Source organism: Melanotaenia boesemani, chromosome 15, assembly GCF_017639745.1.
Source record: "Melanotaenia boesemani isolate fMelBoe1 chromosome 15, fMelBoe1.pri, whole genome shotgun sequence".
NCBI lineage: Eukaryota > Metazoa > Chordata > Actinopteri > Atheriniformes > Melanotaeniidae > Melanotaenia > Melanotaenia boesemani.
The window spans coordinates 18643851-18662620 of NC_055696.1; the positions used below are offsets into that span (position 1 = coordinate 18643851).

The 18770-nt window shown below is 37.5% G+C and overlaps 1 protein-coding gene and 1 long non-coding RNA gene across 9 annotated transcripts in view; one reads left to right on the top strand and one right to left on the bottom strand.

Moving 5' to 3' along the window:
- The window catches only part of tcf7 (transcription factor 7), a 69870-nt gene that overhangs the window by 30208 nt on the left and 20892 nt on the right, over positions 1–18770 (top strand). For all 8 annotated transcript variants that reach the window (XM_042007640.1, XM_042007641.1, XM_042007636.1 and 5 more), the window contains exon 4: positions 10217–10343. In XM_042007640.1, coding sequence (XP_041863574.1) covers positions 10217–10343 — 127 coding nt within the window. The remainder of the gene's footprint in view (positions 1–10216; positions 10344–18770) is intronic.
- Positions 13075–16253, bottom strand: LOC121653891. Its single transcript, XR_006012879.1, has 3 exons — positions 16163–16253; positions 15948–16025; positions 13075–13195 (listed from the first exon to the last, which is right to left on the bottom strand). It is a non-coding gene; the product is annotated as an uncharacterized LOC121653891 (long non-coding RNA).

Consider the following 18770-nt stretch of genomic DNA (forward strand, 5'->3'; position numbering starts at 1 on the left):
CAGGTGACGGGAAGCTGAAGCCTTAAAGAAATTACATGAATCATGAATCAGCAAGGATGGAAAAGCAAGCAGAGATGAAGAGTATTACTCATGCTCACTCAGTTTGCAAACACATAGGCAATTTCTCCCATTATTGATGATGATAATACCACTTCCTCAATGTGTAACTCAAGTACTATTTAAACATTATTACTGGCAGAAGCTTGAAGGGTCTGAACGGTGTTTAATGGATGAAAAATAAATTAAAAACATTTAAACTTTCAGGCTTATCTTTTAATAAGGAAATATTTTAATCATAATCTTGAGAAAACAGATAGTTTTGTAGCAACAGCGAGAGGATTTCTGTTTAAGGCTTTAAGTTAAAATCCAGCTGGGAAAACAGTTCTCAATTTCTGTATCCAACACCTTAAAAAAAATCAATAATCTATGTAGCCCCAATAGCTCAAGCTTTGAGGGCCTATAATTAGGAAAATGATGCATGGTTTTCGACAAGAATGCTGGACAATTTGCAGGAAAAACCATCACGAAACAGAGTAAAAAGGCTTTTTTGTCAGCTTTGTAAAACAGAAAGTTTCACACAGCAAAAACTAACTTGCTAACTCACCAACCAAGTGAGTCAGCAAAACCATTAAAGACATAAAGTTTACAGTCTCATCGTGCATTGGTTTTAGCATCCCCCTTCATCAAAAGCTTGTAAAAATGTTTCACTGTTGTCAGTAGTCTCTGCACTTCTCTGGTTATGAAAGGCCATACACTCCAAAAAACTGTATCATTTCAGATTACATTCTAAGTTTATGTCTGGGAAATTTGTATTTTTTATTTAGCAGTTTCAGCCTGTGAAAAAGCAGAAGGTTATGGGAACGTTGGGAAGCTTTTATCTTTATTTTTATTAACTTTAGAAATCACAGATTATTCCTCCCTTTAGATGCTTCTAAATGCTGTGAATGTTAGACGAAGCCTCTGAGCTGACAGCAGGGAAAAGCTGGCATCATCATCATCCTCTGTGAACATGCATAATAACATCTACACACACAAAGTTTTTCTGCGTGTTGGTTACACGCCGCGGTCACTGATTCATCATGGCCACGGCCCAGATGTTCCAGTGGTGTGTGGCAGCAGTGGACTTGTGGTGTATTTGTGTGTGTGTACTTGCACAACTACTGGGCGTGTCTTTGCATACATGCATTCATGCATGTATATGAGTAGTTGTTTATATATGTGTGTGTGTGCATGTAATTGGGGGAGTGGGCGGGTTTCGAGGGGGGGGGGGGGGGGGGTCCTTTTTTTAAACATAGCTGCGTTGTTATGGTTGCCTGGGCTTTGATGTTGCCCAAACCTCCAACTGAGAGGCTCTCATTTTCGGCTCTTGACTCTGGAGAAGGCAATGACTTCCAGATTGGGGACCTACTCAACACTCAAGATAGACTGTAAAAGTGGGATGGGCTTTGGAATGGGGGGGTTGAACCTGATGGCACTTAAGGGCACTAATTGGTGATGTAATGACTACAACTATCAGTGGAGCAAAAGACACTAGGGTGATACTAAATTCCTTGTCTTAGTTGTCATATTTGTTGAATTTGCATCAGAAATTAGAGTAAGCAAATTGTATTAAAGGTAATTTTTAGTTAGAAGAACCACAAAGGAATTCTAAAACACGCTTAAATATACAACAATAAAAAAAAACTGCATGCAGGTTTTTCATAAACCTGCTGCATTTACATCTTTGCACAAAACTAAAGAAATTTTCTTTTCTTGCAAATAATTCAGCTTCTTTTCAGTAAAGACAGAAACTATTTCCTTCCAAAATCAATCAGTCAAGGCATTTTCTTAGTCATACAGGACAGTTTCAGAATTATTCTCAGTGCCAAGCAGTTCCAGTATTTCATACAGCTGTTTTCACTTTTTGTACATTAATGTCTCTGTTGTGAGTCGGTATACATACTAATCTAAAGCCATATCTAAAGTGATCTAGGACAGGACTTTCCATTGAATGAACTGAAGCCAAAAATGTCAGGTCTCTAATGAGAAGTTATCGCCTCGTATTCCCCTCCTGCTCACGTTTTTTTTCTTTCTCTTTCTTCACTTATGTTTTTTTTTTTTTTTTTTTTTCTGCACACAGGTGTGGGGATTTTTACCACACGCTAGACTCAGAGGTTGCTCTTTTTTTTCTTCCCCTCCTCAAGTGTTTTTTTTCTTTTCTCTTTTTAAAAACTTCTCAGATTTTTCTTTTCTCAAGAAGCATTTGTTGACATGCAATGTGTGTGCCTGGCGTGGGAAGACTCACAAAGCTGTGACCTCTCTGAGGATGCTGAGTAAATAACTACCTGCACTGTGTTAAATTATCATAAAAATGGTTTTCTCAATTTGAAACCTTCTTAAATACAAATTTTGTCCAATTTCTTCGGCTCGATGCAGCTGCAGTTTTTTATGATAAAACATCTGAGTTTACTTTTTTTTTTAGATGCTCTCAAACAACTGCATTATGCATCAGCTCACCATGTCATTTAGATGGTAACGATTGTAATATAATAACATATTATTATCACAGAGATACACAGATCATAAAAGTCTGCGGGTGGTCTGAAGGAGCGGAAAATAAGAACAACAGCAGAAGTTTTATAAAAAGGAGTCAATTCATAGACCTGGCTCAATTCATTGACATTGACCTGACTTAGAAATAGCTGTTTTCTTTTGTCCGAAGGTTTATAAAGAGCAATCTCGATTCATTAAACAACAAAAACATGACACAACGTGTCTTTGTGCGGAGCATTTTCCCTGCAAAAAGATTTTCATTGCAGACACTTCACAGAGCACAGAGAGGAGCCGGGGTGAATCGACCACTAATTTTCCAGCAACTGTCCACTTCTTTTGTCATTTTATTTCCACCCGGCCAGATGAGGATGATTGGAAAAAGAAACGATTGAATGAGTGTTTTTAATGCACTATCTCCATGAAATGCGAGATTAAAGACATTAGTCTCAAAAGCACTCTAAGGCCAGAGAGGAGACGCTTTAATATCCTCTTCAAATATAAAAAGAGACGGATCTACTAAGAGTGTCATCTGAAAACTAAAGAATACATTAGAGGTGTTTTATCAGCATAAGGTCTTCTGAGTGAGGGTGTGTGTGTGTGTGCTCGTAGTTGGGCGAATGCATGTCTTTGCACATGTGTGTATGTGAAATGCATGTGTGCAAGGGTCAAGGTGGAGGGCTGTCATTACAAACAAGTGATGTCTGAAACCCTATTAACTCTTGTATTCAGCAGCAGTTTTCTGTTCAAATAGAGCGAAGATAAAAGGCAGCAACAATATGCTGAGAAATCAAAGGCCTTTCAAATGATGTGAGACTACTGAGACACTCAGAGCTACATTTACCATTTCCTGACGCACTTAAAAAGGTGTTGATATCTAATTGTAATTTTTAAAGTAATCGCCTCTTTGAAGTAATTACGTCTTTGATGTAATCAACAAATGGGAGCTTTTTTTATTCGGCGATGCTGCCGTTAGTGTCTGACAGTGATGTTTCTTTGTGCATATGGCTGCTTGATGTTGGTAGAAACAAGAAGACGTTGTCCAGAGCGCACCACCAGCTTGAAGTAAAGCATCATAACTGCAGCTAAGCAGTTGGAATATCCGCAAATAATTTCAAAGTACACAGCGAATGTAAGTGTATCGAAATCAGAAATGACAGTATTTCCTCAGACTCATGGAAGAGATCACTTCGAGCATCTTTTCTACTAACTGCCCTTAATGGAAAAGGAATCAAGACAAATGCATAAAAAATTAACAGAATCGGGAATATAAATGCAGAGAGAACCACCCATTTCCAGGGAGAGGCATATGGCTGATCTCTGCAGAAATCTTATCCAGATTATTACAACGATCATTAAACACTCTAAGAATAAAGTACCTAATTGAACCTTTAGGGGGAAAAAGGATTGTCTCTGGGGTGGTGGTACTCTCAAAGCGCTGCTGTCTGGCGCAACCCTCCAATCTCCAAAACTGTCATTCTTCAAAAAAGGAAAAAACTGTATGGTTTTGTAATAACTGGACATGATGTCATCAAACTTAGTATTGTGTTTTACATCATATATATTTGGTTAAATATTTGTAAAACAACAGACAGACATAAAGGGTGACCAACGGTACTGATTTATGAAGGAAAACAAAAATCACAAATTTTGGACATAGGAGGTTTTTGCCCGACAGCAACGAAAGGTACCACTGTTGCACCCATATCAGTGGGTACTTATTTGTACCATTGTAGTTATAAAGACCAGTATTGCAAAATTAGGATACAGGCCAACTCCCAGAGATATACTACTGGGACAACAGCAATCCTTTGTACCCTTTTAAGGTACAGTTAGGTACTTTATTTTCTGACAACCTTATGCTTTATCTAGTAATGGCAGTTATCTGAAAATGAGAAATCAGATCAACACATCTGGATTTCTCCCCAATAATTTAATGTCTTTGTTCATGTAGAACTGTATATCTGATCCATTTAGTCCATCTTTTTAACGTCCTCGACACAGTCACAATGCAGTCGTAACACAAAAGAAAAGCAATAGCACACAGCAGGAAGTAAAGCATTCACATGTAGTCTATTTTGCAGGGTTATTAGCTATCATATTAGGGCTAAAACAGTGGCCGCCGCCATTTTTAACAAACACAATGTTTTGAAAACAACAGGAAGTTTGAGTGTTACGTCACTACATAATTACAAACCAATAATGAACTGCAAAATGTAGACGGGGGTTTTTAAGAAGTGCATGCAGATGCGTCCCATCTGAAAATTACAGTTATCGGATTACTAACAGTTATCAGATTTTAAAGTAACCATGTAACTTTCTGACCTTAAAAAAAATGTGTTTCTGACTCTTCTGATGGCACAGTGACATTTATCATGTACGTTACTGGAACCACTGTTGGCCTGCAGCATCCCAAAGCTGAGAGGCAACTTTCTGTTCCGGCCTGGAGCGTCATGTTACAGCTGAGTTTTGCTTTATTCACCACATCATATGCAAGCAACTGGATGTTAACACACTGCCCAAATTAGTTGTCGTTAGGGGGCGCCTCACTGAGAAAATCAGTGCGAGAAGCTCAGTGAGAGATCCTTCATCCAAACATCTGAAAAGATGTTTTCACCCTGCTGTGTCCTGCAGGAAACCCACAGTTGCAGAACCCCTGGTATTTACTATTGATTTGTACCATGAATTTATACCCCAGCGATTTGTGTCAGCCTGCAAGGGTTGCTAATTTATCTGCTGTAAATTAAAGGGCGGGTGAATTATCCCCTCAGCCGTGTGTGTGTTTGTGTGTATTTACCTGAAGATAGGTGTAAATCCATTTCTTTTCATTAATCTAAAAACTGAGGATGTATAATTCATTGATGACATAAGAGTTATTGGATCTTTCAAATGTGTCGGAGTACACATGTACACACTCGTCTGTTTCAACAAAAGTACTTATTTGTATGAGTGTATGTGTGTGGTGGTGATGGGCTTGGGGTAAAAGGAGGGGGATTTTTCTTTTTTTTTTCTTAAACACAGAGGGCTTGATAATTATGGGTTAAATGAGTGCTCTCAGTCAGCCTCCCTGAGTGTGTGTAAAAAAAGGAAGGCACAGCAAAAGCCACTTCAAGGCCGACTAATTACCCCGAGGAAGAGAGGAAACATAAATGGACAATTTTGCGGCTATAATGTTACAGCAAAACGGCTACATCAACCTCAGCACGTGAAATGGAGCCACAGCTACTTCTGAAGGCTCCGAGCAGCCCCCGTTCAGATGCATGTGCACGTTTGCAGGCGTTTGCGCAGAATATGTGCGCACGTGTCAGCACATGCCCTGTACGCGAGTATGATTTGTGTGGAAATAACACTCTGGCTGCTGACATTTTGCAGCATTTCCCTCCCAATCAGCATGCAAGCAGTCTTTAAATGTAAAGTTAACGTTAATTTAAATATGTGTTGACTTGTTTGTGGATTTGCGCAGATTGTGTTTAATTATTTATGACTTTTTGACACACACATGCTGCCAATGTTACACAGTTTTGGGATTTTCCCTGCAAAATGTCAAAGTTTCTGCTGAAAAGGTAAAATTGTATCACTTCCTTTTCCCTGGACGGAGCTGTGTGGCTGTTGCACAAAGAGTGATAAACTTTTTTGTAGATTTGCATTATCTACAATGAAGAGCAAGGAGTAATAAGAGTTATGCTTATCAAACGAATGACTGCTGATAAAGGATCAGTAACATCCGTACAGTTAAAGCTAAAGTAGCTCTTAAATGAGAAACACAGATGTCAGAATAACCCAAGAAAAACCACAAGAAAAGAAAAAAAACATAAAACCAAATTATTCCCAAAGTAAGACAATAAAAGAAGAAAACATGTTTTTAAAAGCAGCAAAAGAGGAAATACTTTGCAAAACATGAAATAAAATCCCAACAAAAAATTAAATGTGCCTATTTTATAGGCTTCTACTTAAAGGTTTTGTACACATAATAAAATGAGGATATCCCTGCAATCACAAGGTCTGTTTGAATACTTTTAGAGTGATTGTAGAGGTAACGTGTGAGAGATTTGCTTAGATTTTTAAATATCAGTATATGTGTTACTGGTAAAGAGTAAATGAAGCTGGCACATAGCACAAATAAAAAAAAGTTTCAGGCTTGCCTAAAAAAACCAAACACTTTCAGGGATGGATATGAGTGATATGGAGTGATGCACTATGTAGATATGTAGCTCTAACACTATCAAATCATAGTACAATATGTGAACATTAACTTTGCAAAGGTAAACTCTGATAATGTAAAGTAGAATTAGTAAAGAAAATTAGGGAGGTTTTAATGCAGACAATTCAGGCGAGGTCTCCAAACTAACCATTATAACACCATTATAACTTTTCATAAATGTAATATTTAAAAAAATTTACTAATTATTCTTAAAATAAAAAATATTTCAATATATGCAATCTGTAATGATAACTAATATCACTGGTAAAACCACAGTTTTGTGAGAGCTTACTTAGTTGAATAAGTTTAGCATTTTACCACATGAATGATTGGAGGACTCAAACTCAAACTGGCGCCTAAACCCTGTAAGTTTTACAGAATTTTATGTCATGCCACGCCTATGTCATGTCTGAGTTCACCAGTTATCAGCTTTTTAAAAACTTCTCAGATTTTTTGAAAACTCCTTCTTCTTGAACTTAAGTTATGCTACTTTTCTGACTTTAGAAAATTCACAGTGTCATTCATTACGTAGAATCCTGGAGCCGTCATTGCCCTGCAGCATCCTGGGATGAGGCTGAGAAACTGCACTTCACAACTTTACTTTCCATCCCAGCACGTCACTTCACAGCTGCATTTTGCTTTATAGCACAACAGGAAACACTAGTTACTGGATATCAATACTGTTTTGAATGTGCACCATGGTGGATTCAGCAAAGAAAAAACAAAAACAAAAGGGACAGAGCAAGAGATAAGACAGCAGTCAACATCATAGAGCGGATTCAAGAGGGCATGCTGAATTAGCCGTCGTTAGGGGGCACATTACAGAAAATCTGCCAGAGCTCAGTAGAGGGGCTTTACCTGCTCTGTGACAATAGTCTCCCTTCCCATCATTTCTTTAAACTGCTACCCTCTGAATGGAGTTACAGGACCCTGAAGTGCCACACCATGAGACTGAGGAAAAGCGTTTACCGCTCAGCTGTCCAACAACTTAAATCTTGGCCTCCTATTCCACTGCCCCCACCTCCACCGTCTTAATACCCTTTTGTACTTGCTTTTTATACAAGCAACTGTGCAATAACTAAAATGCACTATGCATTGTTTTTTCATCAATACTAAAATCCACTTTCACGTTTTTATGCGTGAGGATGTGTGTAGAAGTGATCACAGCTCTAGGAGAACTGTTCGAAATTTTGTTACATTGTTTTCAAATTCTACTTTTAAAAGTACACAAGTGTGACAAATCTTAAGTCATCTGAAGTGCGGAGCTGAAAGTAAATGAAAACCAGTTTTAACTTTAGATGGTCTCGTTCTTTTTTACTCTTCATTAAACCCTTTTATGTTTTGTGAGATGATGACTCTCCAGTTGCACATCATTAATTACATAATATACTGTATGTTTGATGATGCAACACCCCAACAAATCATCAGCTACCTCACACAGCATCACCTTTAACCCTGAAAGTGTTACCATGACAACACATGCCTGCCAGCATCATCATTTAGTGGTCTTTGTTTCCACCCTGTAAGAAGATGAAGCGAACGTTCTCTTTGAGAATCTTTCCATCATCTCTAAACCACATGAATCCCTTTTCATCTCTGAACACCTCTTCAGATTATTATGAATGCACACCAGCTTATCAAACCCTCACCACTGCCTCCACCCTTTACGCACGCTACATGCTCCCCCACCCCACCCACGCTTCCTACCATTTGGCTCCTCAGCACTAAGGCAGCATGTTTTGTTTTCATGTGTCTCGATATTAAAAAGCGGTTGAGCAGTTTGATCTCAGCTCCACCGCTGGTTGTGCAGAATACTCAAGAGGGGTTTGTCTCTGTGTTTGTGTGTTTGGTCAGACTTCCAAGATGCTGATGGATATGAGTAGAGCTGTCGAAATGTATGTATGTGTTAATGCAGACTGTAACGTGTGGAAGCTCTGCCTTTAAGTGATAAGGTATTCACTTTGTAACTCAGCGGGGGACCCGGCAGATCTGGCCCTCTGTAGTGCTGATGTTCCACACATCACACTCACAGATATGAATGCAAATGGACCCAAGTGTATTCACACATTTGTGCAACTCAGTTTGCAAATTAAGAAGTTTCCTTTAAAAAAAAAAAAAAAAAGTTAATATACATGAAAATCAGCATTTCTGCCGAGCTTTTAGAGGCTAAACAGCTTGAAGACACACAGATATACCCAGTCATACACTTCCAATCCCACAGATTCACACTCACACATCAGGATGCATGTTTACAGAAGCAATGACATTCCCCAGTTCATGCACAAACACATCCAAGTTTAAACTCTCTCCAAGCTGCCTGGTTAGCTGCCTCCAGCTTAGCAAACCGCTGCGACGTATCGTGTGTCAACCAACATGCTGTGACCATTAGCAAAAACTGGATTTCACAAAAGTTATTGAGAGCCATTTGTAAACAGAAACATGAAAGCAAGTAAGCCTGCACGCAGCCTCACTTGATCATCAAAGGCTTATCGATCAAATGGTCCTCCTCCTTCTCCTCCTCCTTCCCCCTGCTCCACGAAAAACCAGTGAGAGAAAAAGTGTAGCCCATCTGTTTTGTTCCAAAACATGCTGAAGATGTCCAGCTTTCTCCTTTTCTTTGTCTTTGTCTCAATTGCAAGCAAATAATAATCAATGTAGTTTTCAATTGTGATTAAGTTAAGGACAGAAAACAAAAACAAAAGTGAGATTTTTTTTTTTTATCTTTTAAGTGTTCGCTTTGAGTAATTTAAAATCTTTTCTTAGCAAATGACCGAAAACATAAATATTTGCAATATTCTTTGATTATGTCAAGAAATGTATCTTTGAAAATGTAGTCGCCAAGTGTTATTAGTTACCCTTCTTTTCTGAGTTTATTATTTTATTATGGAAGAAAATCTGTGATCTTAAGTTTGATTAGCTAGAATGTTTAAGTCATCGAAGTATAAACGATCAGCAATGCATCCAAGATATTAGATTTAAGACAACTTTATTGATTCTGAAAGGGCAAATCATTTCTAGCTCACCCACATCACATATAAAAATCAGACATTAGATCAGGAAACAATGTCAGCACCAGCAGTAAAAACATGCTAAAGATCATCAAACAGAATAAGTTAAAAACAAATGTATAAAAAAAATGAAAAAAAATACAGGTTTAAATATAATTTGATTAAAAGACTGCTGTCAGAATTCTGAGGCCCAATGGCCCAGAATCACTATAGAGAAAATTTTCTAAATATAAATATTTAACTCTCCACTTACTGCAAGTGTAACCCCAGCTAACAGTAATAAACTTCACATTTCAACACACTACGATATTACAATCAATCAAGAAGAACAAAAGCAACTACATTTCTAGCATTTAAATGGTTTTAAGTGAAATGATTAAACTAGGAACTTTTTGGCGCCATCCTCTATCACACTGCATCTGAAGCCTGCTAAAACTTTTATCTTAATCAATCTTGTGTTTTTGTTTCCTGTCAACAGTCCAACAAAGTCTCGGTGGTACAGCAGTCTCATGGGATGCACCCACTGACGTCCCTGCTTCCCTACAGCAACGATCACTTCAGCCCGAGTCCTCCACACCTGCCCACAGACATGAGCCAGAAGACAGGTGAGAACACACAAAAGTCAAAAGTACAACTGGTACTGTCAGCAGTCCCCATGGACACACATTACCCATGCTAAACTCTGAGAGACGTTTGAGGAGTCACTCCCTCTCATGCACACACAGGCAGAGAGATGCACAAATAAACAGAGACATGCAAGCAAAAGCTGCTAAATTGTTGCTGAAATCCTCATCCACACACACTGTGTTTGTGCTGTCAACACATTACTCACCACATCTACAAAGATGCAGAGATATAGAACACACACATATAAAAGTGTCATTTTACCAGATATGAACACACGCAAACACACAAATGTAATACATTTATAATCTTATGCTCTCTCACACACATAAACACACATTCGCACGCACACAGTGTGTGAAGTGGCAGCACCGGCTCCATCAGCCTGTGGCGGTCCCACAGCAGCTCTGAAGTGGCCTGCTCTTCTGAAGGGACCGCCAACCTCACACACACACACACAAACACACACAAAGATGGAAACAATTAGTTCGACAATCACAAAAACCCATCATAGCAGCTCACACAAGGCTCTCCTTAGCGAGCCATTCCTGCAAACACACACTGTACTCTGTTTGGAAGTCACAAACAAACACACCCTGACATTTAGACGCTACAGGAGTTTTGCCTCGTAGGAGGCGGAGCTTAAAGGGTGGCTGTGCTCTTCGGTCAGCCGGCCTCACAGTTTGCTATGTGTAAGATATCTCAACTTTTTATTTTTAATCTTCAATTCTTGATTGATGATTGATATTTTTCTGTGTTTATAGAGCAAATTTACTCTCATTTGAGGATCAACTTCCTGAAAGGTTACAATGACCAATCTTCTGTTATAACGCCACATAGATCAAAATAGATTTCTGATACCTGAAATATGATTTCCAGAGATTAGTGATTAGCTAAAATTTACTTTTTGGCCACTGTCTACTGCAGCTTTACTCAGTTTTTATGCAGAGCACCCCAATGTGCCATGCACAATGACGATGAAAGATATTCTGATTCTATTCTGATGCTTTAATTTGGCTGCTAAACAAAAGTGAGAGTGATAGAAAGGTAGAAAAGTGAAAATGTTAGAAAAGGTTTTTGTGGATGAGGCTTTTTATTATCTAAACAAAAGGAAAAAAATATATGTTTAGACAATTTCATGTCATGGAACATATAGCCATGTCTTAAATTTGAATGGTGTCATGTCAGCCAGTCGTTCCATCCCTGAGTTTTATAGCCTGGTCTGACTGGTGCACTGCAGCAGGGTTGCATTGAAGGTAAGATTTTTAAGGTTTAGGTTCATCTCTTTAGTTCAGAAGAAGGATTCCTAGATGGAAAACACACACAAGAGAACTCATGGAGAGATAATTGTGCAACAGTTATGAAAGCTGAGACATTATACAAAAAAACTACAGTGGAAAAAGTCCCGTTGCATGTCTTCAATGGACATGCAGTACTTCCTGTGTCTCTTCTGTTGCTATTTTAGAAGTTTAAGAGCTGTGTTTACATCACAGTTTACACTTACATCCTTCACATTCCCTCTCAGATCAAGACGTTTCCTCAAAAATACAAATGAAATCAGTGATATCACAGTTTCAATGTAGCTTAATTTTAAAGATACAGTGTCAAAGAAAAAGAAAATAGAAGACAAATGGAGGAAGAGTGAAAAGGAAAGTTCACATTGTGATGAGTGAGTGATAAAAGGAGTGTGTGCGTAAGTTTTCTGAGAAATGAAACTAAAGCCCACTTTTATTTAGTAATTATTTGATGTAATTCTGTGGTTTCTTAGTAAGGTGCTCTTATTAGGGTTGTAGGGATTTCTGCTACCAGTAACAACCAGTATGTACAAAATAAAATGTAAATCATTTGAGTACAGTTTTTGATCATTTAGTGAGCATGTTAGGGTTTGAGAAAAGCTACCTATAGATTAATAAAACAAAAAGTCTCAGTAAAACCACACAATTACAATTCAGTTTACTATAAAGTCATCTCAGGGCACTTTACAAACCAAATCAATTCAAGCCAATTCATTATCATCCAATCTGTGTTCGTACAAGCCAGATCAGAAAAAATTATAGTCCAGCTAAGGAAGAACTCAAATGATAATTGTGCTCTTTAATGTGCTTTTATCCACATCATTTCAACTTGATTAGGACAAGTCATTCAGCAAAAGTTGTGGGCAGATGTTTGCAGTCTGCTTATCCTACAAATTCAGACGTTACCATTAAATAAAATCACCATCCAGATACATGGATGGGAAATTTATGGATTTTCCCCCCAAAAATATGAAGTCCCTGATTCAGAACAAGATTGCTGAAATATGACGGTGATGACGATTTTTTTTTTTTTTTTTTTTTTACAGAAAACATAGAAAAGGATTTTAAAACGAGACAAAAGTGATGAAAAATAGACAGAAGAAGAATGAGAGTATTGTAGTGTTGCAATTAGGTATTAAACAGAGACCTCAGGCAATCTCCTGCCAGCTCCGTCTGGAAATCCCCCTTTTCCTCCAAACACATGCTCCTTGTCTCGTCAAAGCTGTGTGTGTGTTTGTGTGTGTGTGTGTCTGATACTAACACAGTGACTCAGCCTGTAATGACAGACTGAGCCACCTGCTTCTAACACACACACACTTTAACACACTGCAGCACATTACCTTTTTCAGACTATCTCGCCTAAATTACAACTATGTTTCTTCTCAGAAACATAATGAAACACACACACACACACACACAACTTCACCTCACTCCTGTCATTTATCAGCTGATCACAGGTATGGGTTACCTCATCTGTGATGTCTTTTTTTTGCCTGCATGCAGCTCTCAGCTCAACATGGATTAATATATTTTCATACCTGTTGACAGAAATTGAGAGGATTACAGCTGAAGTATGAAAAGCTGATCTGAGCCATTTATTTGCTTGGAAACATTAACTCTTGAGAGGTAGAACAACAAACAGTAGCATGTGATACAAAGATGTTAGCAATATTCATTTAAGTTAAGCTGTTTTTTGCAAGTTTAGATGATAATTTTCTGTTGTTTTGTTTTTTGGCTCACGGGTCAAAGTAAAGAAAGTGTCTTTGATTCATAGAGTTTTCACCTAATTTGATCATTACAAGCTGTAACTTGTCCAGCAAGGAATGAGAATGAGAAACCACAGAAAGTTCATCCAGAAGTCTCACCAGACCTTCTTCAGGTTACATCTTATATTCTTGATCAAAAAGTTTTGGATCATTTGAGCTGAATCCGTTTCCTTTGTGATCTCTGGACAATTTAATCAACTATTAATAGTTTAGCTTTTTTAAACCAGTTTTTAGAAGATTGTCATTTGCATAAAAGCAGTTTCTAATTTTACTTTTATTTGTTTACTTTTATAAAAGTAACATAAATGTTTGGTAACAAAGTGTCCTTGTTGTTTATATTATTAGTGTTTAAGTCCACCAATAAAACATAAGTATTTATGGAGGTTAAGCTGAACGGACGTTTTTTAGCCAAAACATTTATTTTATTTTATTTTTTTTTACCATTGACATGGTATCATCCTACAAAACAGTCTGAGCTTTAATAACTTGGCTCTGCAGGCCATTTTATGGAGAGAATAAAAACAGCTTTTTCTGCCATACCATGTTTTTGTGTCACTACAACGAAAAGTGTTTCTTGAAAAAAGTAAAATTTTGAGTTTAATCAGTGTGAAGATTTTTCTATCGGCCCGTAGGATAAACAATCCTGTATATATGTTTTTGCTGATTTTGTAAGTGGTTAGATTTTCATGTTATCTTTTGGAGTGGTCTTGAATATTTCTTCTCCAGACTTTTTGAGGGTCTTTCAACATGTTTTTTTTAGAATGGCTTCTCTCTCTTTTTTTTTTTTTTTTTTTTTTATTCATTTTCAGTTTGTTTGGCCATTCATGCATAAAAAGGCACAAAACTCAAGGGATGGACCTGTTATCTCTACACATAACAGATAACCAAGTGAAGAACCATCTTTTTTGTATGTGTAAATACTTTGTTACCAACAGCCTGTTGGACAAACATGTCATTAATTTCCATTTATTTAGTTGCATCTTAAAATAATAAGATAAGCAAAAAATAACAGAGTTTGAAAATAACATTTTTCCACCAACTAATTGATTCCCAAAGAGATATTAGATGAAAACCTGGTATAGCTAAGCATGGTGTGCAGTGTGTCCGTAAAACATTGGACTAAATTCATCAAGAGAAGGATAAGAAGTAGTGTTGGGGCTTAAAAGCTATCTACAGCAGATGAACTGTATCTGGAAATGTTAGCCTTCAGAAGTAAAAGAAAAATCCAGCAAAGATCTGAAGGTCCAGATCAGACACTGATCTATCTACTGTTAAGTAAAACTTCATCAGAAATAATTAACATGGAAAAGTTTCCTTCCCTTAAGTAAAAGAAACAGGGGGAAAAGACAAAGGTTTGCCAAATGACACAAGAAAATGGACTGAAAAGCAGTGGCAACAGGTCTGATGGAGTAATGAATCCCCTCCAATCTGGACCACAACATTACTGAAGCAGTGTGGGATCATCTCAACACAAAAAGGCAGTCAGCATCCAAAGAAGAGCCTAGAAATGTCCTTCAAGAAGCCTGGAGAACTATTCCTGAAGACCACTTGTGTAAGAGAGTTCACGCTGTGATAAAAAGTAAAGCCTCTGAGGCCAAATATCGACTTTCAAATTCATTAGAAGTGTTGAAACTCCCTTTTTTTGTATGCAATATTTCTATTTTTACATCTTGCAATAAATTCTTCACAAACCTCCAGTATTTTTGAAAACATGACATCCAGCTCAAAACTTAAGTACAGTACTTTCAGATATATCCCGGAGGAAAAAGGTTAAGGAAAAATCTAAGCTGTGATTTCCATTCAGCTGTTTTTTATTTCTTTAATGAGCTGATTACTTAAAACTAGGGCTGTCAAATGATTAAAAATTTTAATCATATCAATGACAGCTAACAAATCAAATAATCATGATTAATCACGATTAATAAACATTCGCGATTATGCCTAAAATATGCCCGTTTTTACTGTATTGTGTTACCAGGAAGAGCAAGTCGCTTTTTTTTTACATTAGATGATTACTTCAGTTGTAATAATCAGTTCAATATTACATAAAATCAAGACCTTTGTGCCAACTTTTTCCTGGCCAGTACCCCTGCCTGGACCCCTATCTAAACTTTTCTAGACCCCCCCCTGCATAGCTGAAGTATAAATACTTTGTTAGTTGGTTTGTATCTAAGAGCCTGTTCATAATTTCCCTCATCACATTCATGGTCCATAAATGATCAGACCTGTTTTAACCTCCTTTTTTGTGTGTTTAGTTCAGAGTTATTGTTTTTTTCCTCTATGCACAGTTAACTTCCTGTGTTATTTCCATTACCACCCACTGTCTGTTTTCAGTGCAGCCTAAAATGTTACTTAACCCTCAGTAATATCTAGCCTTACCTTACCTACCCCCTCCCCACAGATTTTCCCTTTAAGTTCCCCTGATGTGTCTCGCATCAAGGCTTAAAATTTATTTTTATTGCATCACCTGCATCATAGCGTGACACAATCGACTTAACAGACACGTAAAAATCTCTTTACTCACTTAAAGAGTAGCCTTTGGCAAATCAGGGTTAACTTTTATGGCACCCGGAGCAACATAATCATCCAGCCTGGTGAAAACCTGGAAAATTTGCAGGAATTTTAGTGACACAAAGACCTTCCTGATGGCAGGTCTAAATTTAGACTGTCACATCTCAGCCCCCACGTTACATCATCGCCTCACTCCGATGGAGAAAAGACTTCAAATTATAGACTTACCTTGAAAATAACAGGGATGAATGGATACCAGTTTCCATGGTAACCAAAAGGATTGTTGACAGTTTCTTCACTCCTGCTTTCGTGTTCTTATGATGCTGCAGTAGTCAAACCAAAGCAAAGTGATCAAATTTTTATTACTGAACACATTCATATAAATAGTTGCCAGGATTTATTCATTAGCCATTTTTAAATTTTAGTTGTTTTTTTTTTCAGTATTAGACTCTTTGATGTCGTTTAACATATATCAGGCTACTAAACTAGGTTTTGTTGTTCATATTTAACCAATAACCGATTATAAATGTTCGACTGATGATCTGAAGCTGCAATAATCCTTCTCCTGGGTCGTGTTGGACGTTGTGCGACCCAGCTGGTCAGCCCAGTCACTTCAGTCATTTCAGTAGTCGACCGTAACACCACATGTGATTCAAAACTACCAGCTTCTTTACACTCCGTCAAGCACCATCACATTGCGCTGTTTTTCAGTTATGACTGTTGACCAGATGATGGATTATAAAGTGAAGTGAAACACGTCTGTACTTACTGTATAGTTTTTTATGTCTTATGGATCATGTGACCAGAAATGTGACCCACTAGTTGCATATAGCATGCTTCAGTTACCTCAACCAGAGAGGTTGTTTCATTTATCAAAGCCCTTGAGATGACCACATTCAATAATCTAATTGATTCTCTGTACAGTTAAAGCCTACTATTTCTTATTAAAACAAATACATAAACCTCCAAATGTGTATTAGTATTGCTAAAATTAAAATAGTCCCCAACAAAAGTACATTTTACCATAGTTTGAAGTCACTTTTGTTTAATGCCACTTGTTTTAGGAAATGTCTAACAATTTTAAAAAATTACAATTATTTGAGTCATTTTAGCTTTTTAATTATTTTAGAAAGTAAGAATTGTTGTAAAAATAAAACCACATTATACAGCACTTTCCAGACACAAGGATGTCACAAAACCCTGTTAGCAGACATGTTTGCCAGATGTTGACCAGATGTCACCATATGTGGCCCACAGAAGACTTGCCATAATCCAATAGCAAGTCTCCTGTGGGCCACATATGATCCAGATATCAGCTGTTGGACTGGACGTGGATTACGGCAAGTTTTTTGGGGGGCCAGAAGTGGTCCTGATAGGGGGAGCTTATTTGGACATAGATTATGGCAATTTCCTTGTGGACCACATGTGGCGCTCATTTTGCTGAGTTTTTCAGCCACACTTGCATTTAGTCAACGGCGTGCGTCAAGGCCAAATTTGGACCAAATAAATATGCACATTTGTGCTAAACTTTTTTTTTTTCTATCTGGGTTTTTACAAAGAGCATAAAACAACTGGTAAATAGAAGTTTTGCTCATAACATTAACAACAGAAATAAAAATATAAATAAATAAATAAAAACATATTTATATATGTGGAAAATAAAACAGGGCCAAACAAATGGTAGACTAAACATAAGCTTTATCAAAGAAGTAAATTTTATGATTTGTGGGTGTCAGCCTTTTGGACCCAAGTTGGAAGGTGGTCCCACAGGAGAGGAGCCTGAAAACTAAAGGCTCTACCTCCTGCTCTGGGCTTACAGGCCCTTGGCACCACTAACAGGTCAGCATTCTGGAAGCAAAGAGCTCTATTCAGGTGGTATGGCAGGATGGCGCCAGACCGACTTTGTGAGTTGTAAGAAGAATTTTTAATTTTATTTAGGCCAGTGAAGGGAGGCTAAACCAGGAAATATGTGGTCCCTCTTAGCAGGACCTGCCAACTCTCTGGCAGCAGTATTTTGGATAAGCTGGAGGATTTTAATAGTTGTGTGGGTATCCACCTAAAATCGCATTAAATTTGTCAATGCTGGATGTGACATAAGGATGAATCAGCTTTTTACCATCACTGTGAGAAACAATGCTTCTCATCTTTGAAATGTTCCTCAGATGAAAAATGTTTGATATGTGGAATTAAAAATACGTCAAAAATTATTCCAGTGTTTCTTGTATTGGTCATAGCATGTGAGGAATTACACAGAATAACAATGTGAAGTATCATGCAAAGTAAAAACTAGAAAAAGCTAGCTTTGGTAGTCAACTAAGTTGGATTGAAATGAACTGTATCTTTAAAAGTGCCTTGAGATTACTACATCATGAATTGGCACGATACAAACATACAAATGAAGCTGGATTGAATTTAATGCAATAATTAAAATGGTCTAACACTGGATGCTCGCATGGCTAGTTGTGTTTGTTTCCTCGGTTTGCACTCGTGTATTTAATTACTAGCAAGAATGTGCTTAAAAACGCAACGAGAGAAATGAAACTGTGTATTAGAAATAAAACACTGAATAATAACACAAAATCAAGCAAATCAATCTGCATGTTTACACTGTCAGAAGTTCATTTTTATTATTACTGCGGCTTTTGATCTTTGCTACTTAAAGGGTAACTGTTTCTCTGCTGAGTAAAATCAGTCGTAATTATGTCGGCGCTCATTATCGCCCCTTACTGTAACAAAACACTACAAAGTTTCTTCTGGTCTTGGGCTCTTTTATGTACACCACACAGTCATTGAAATGCTCAGAAGGTGCAGCGCTTTCACTCTCAGTGGTTGTAAC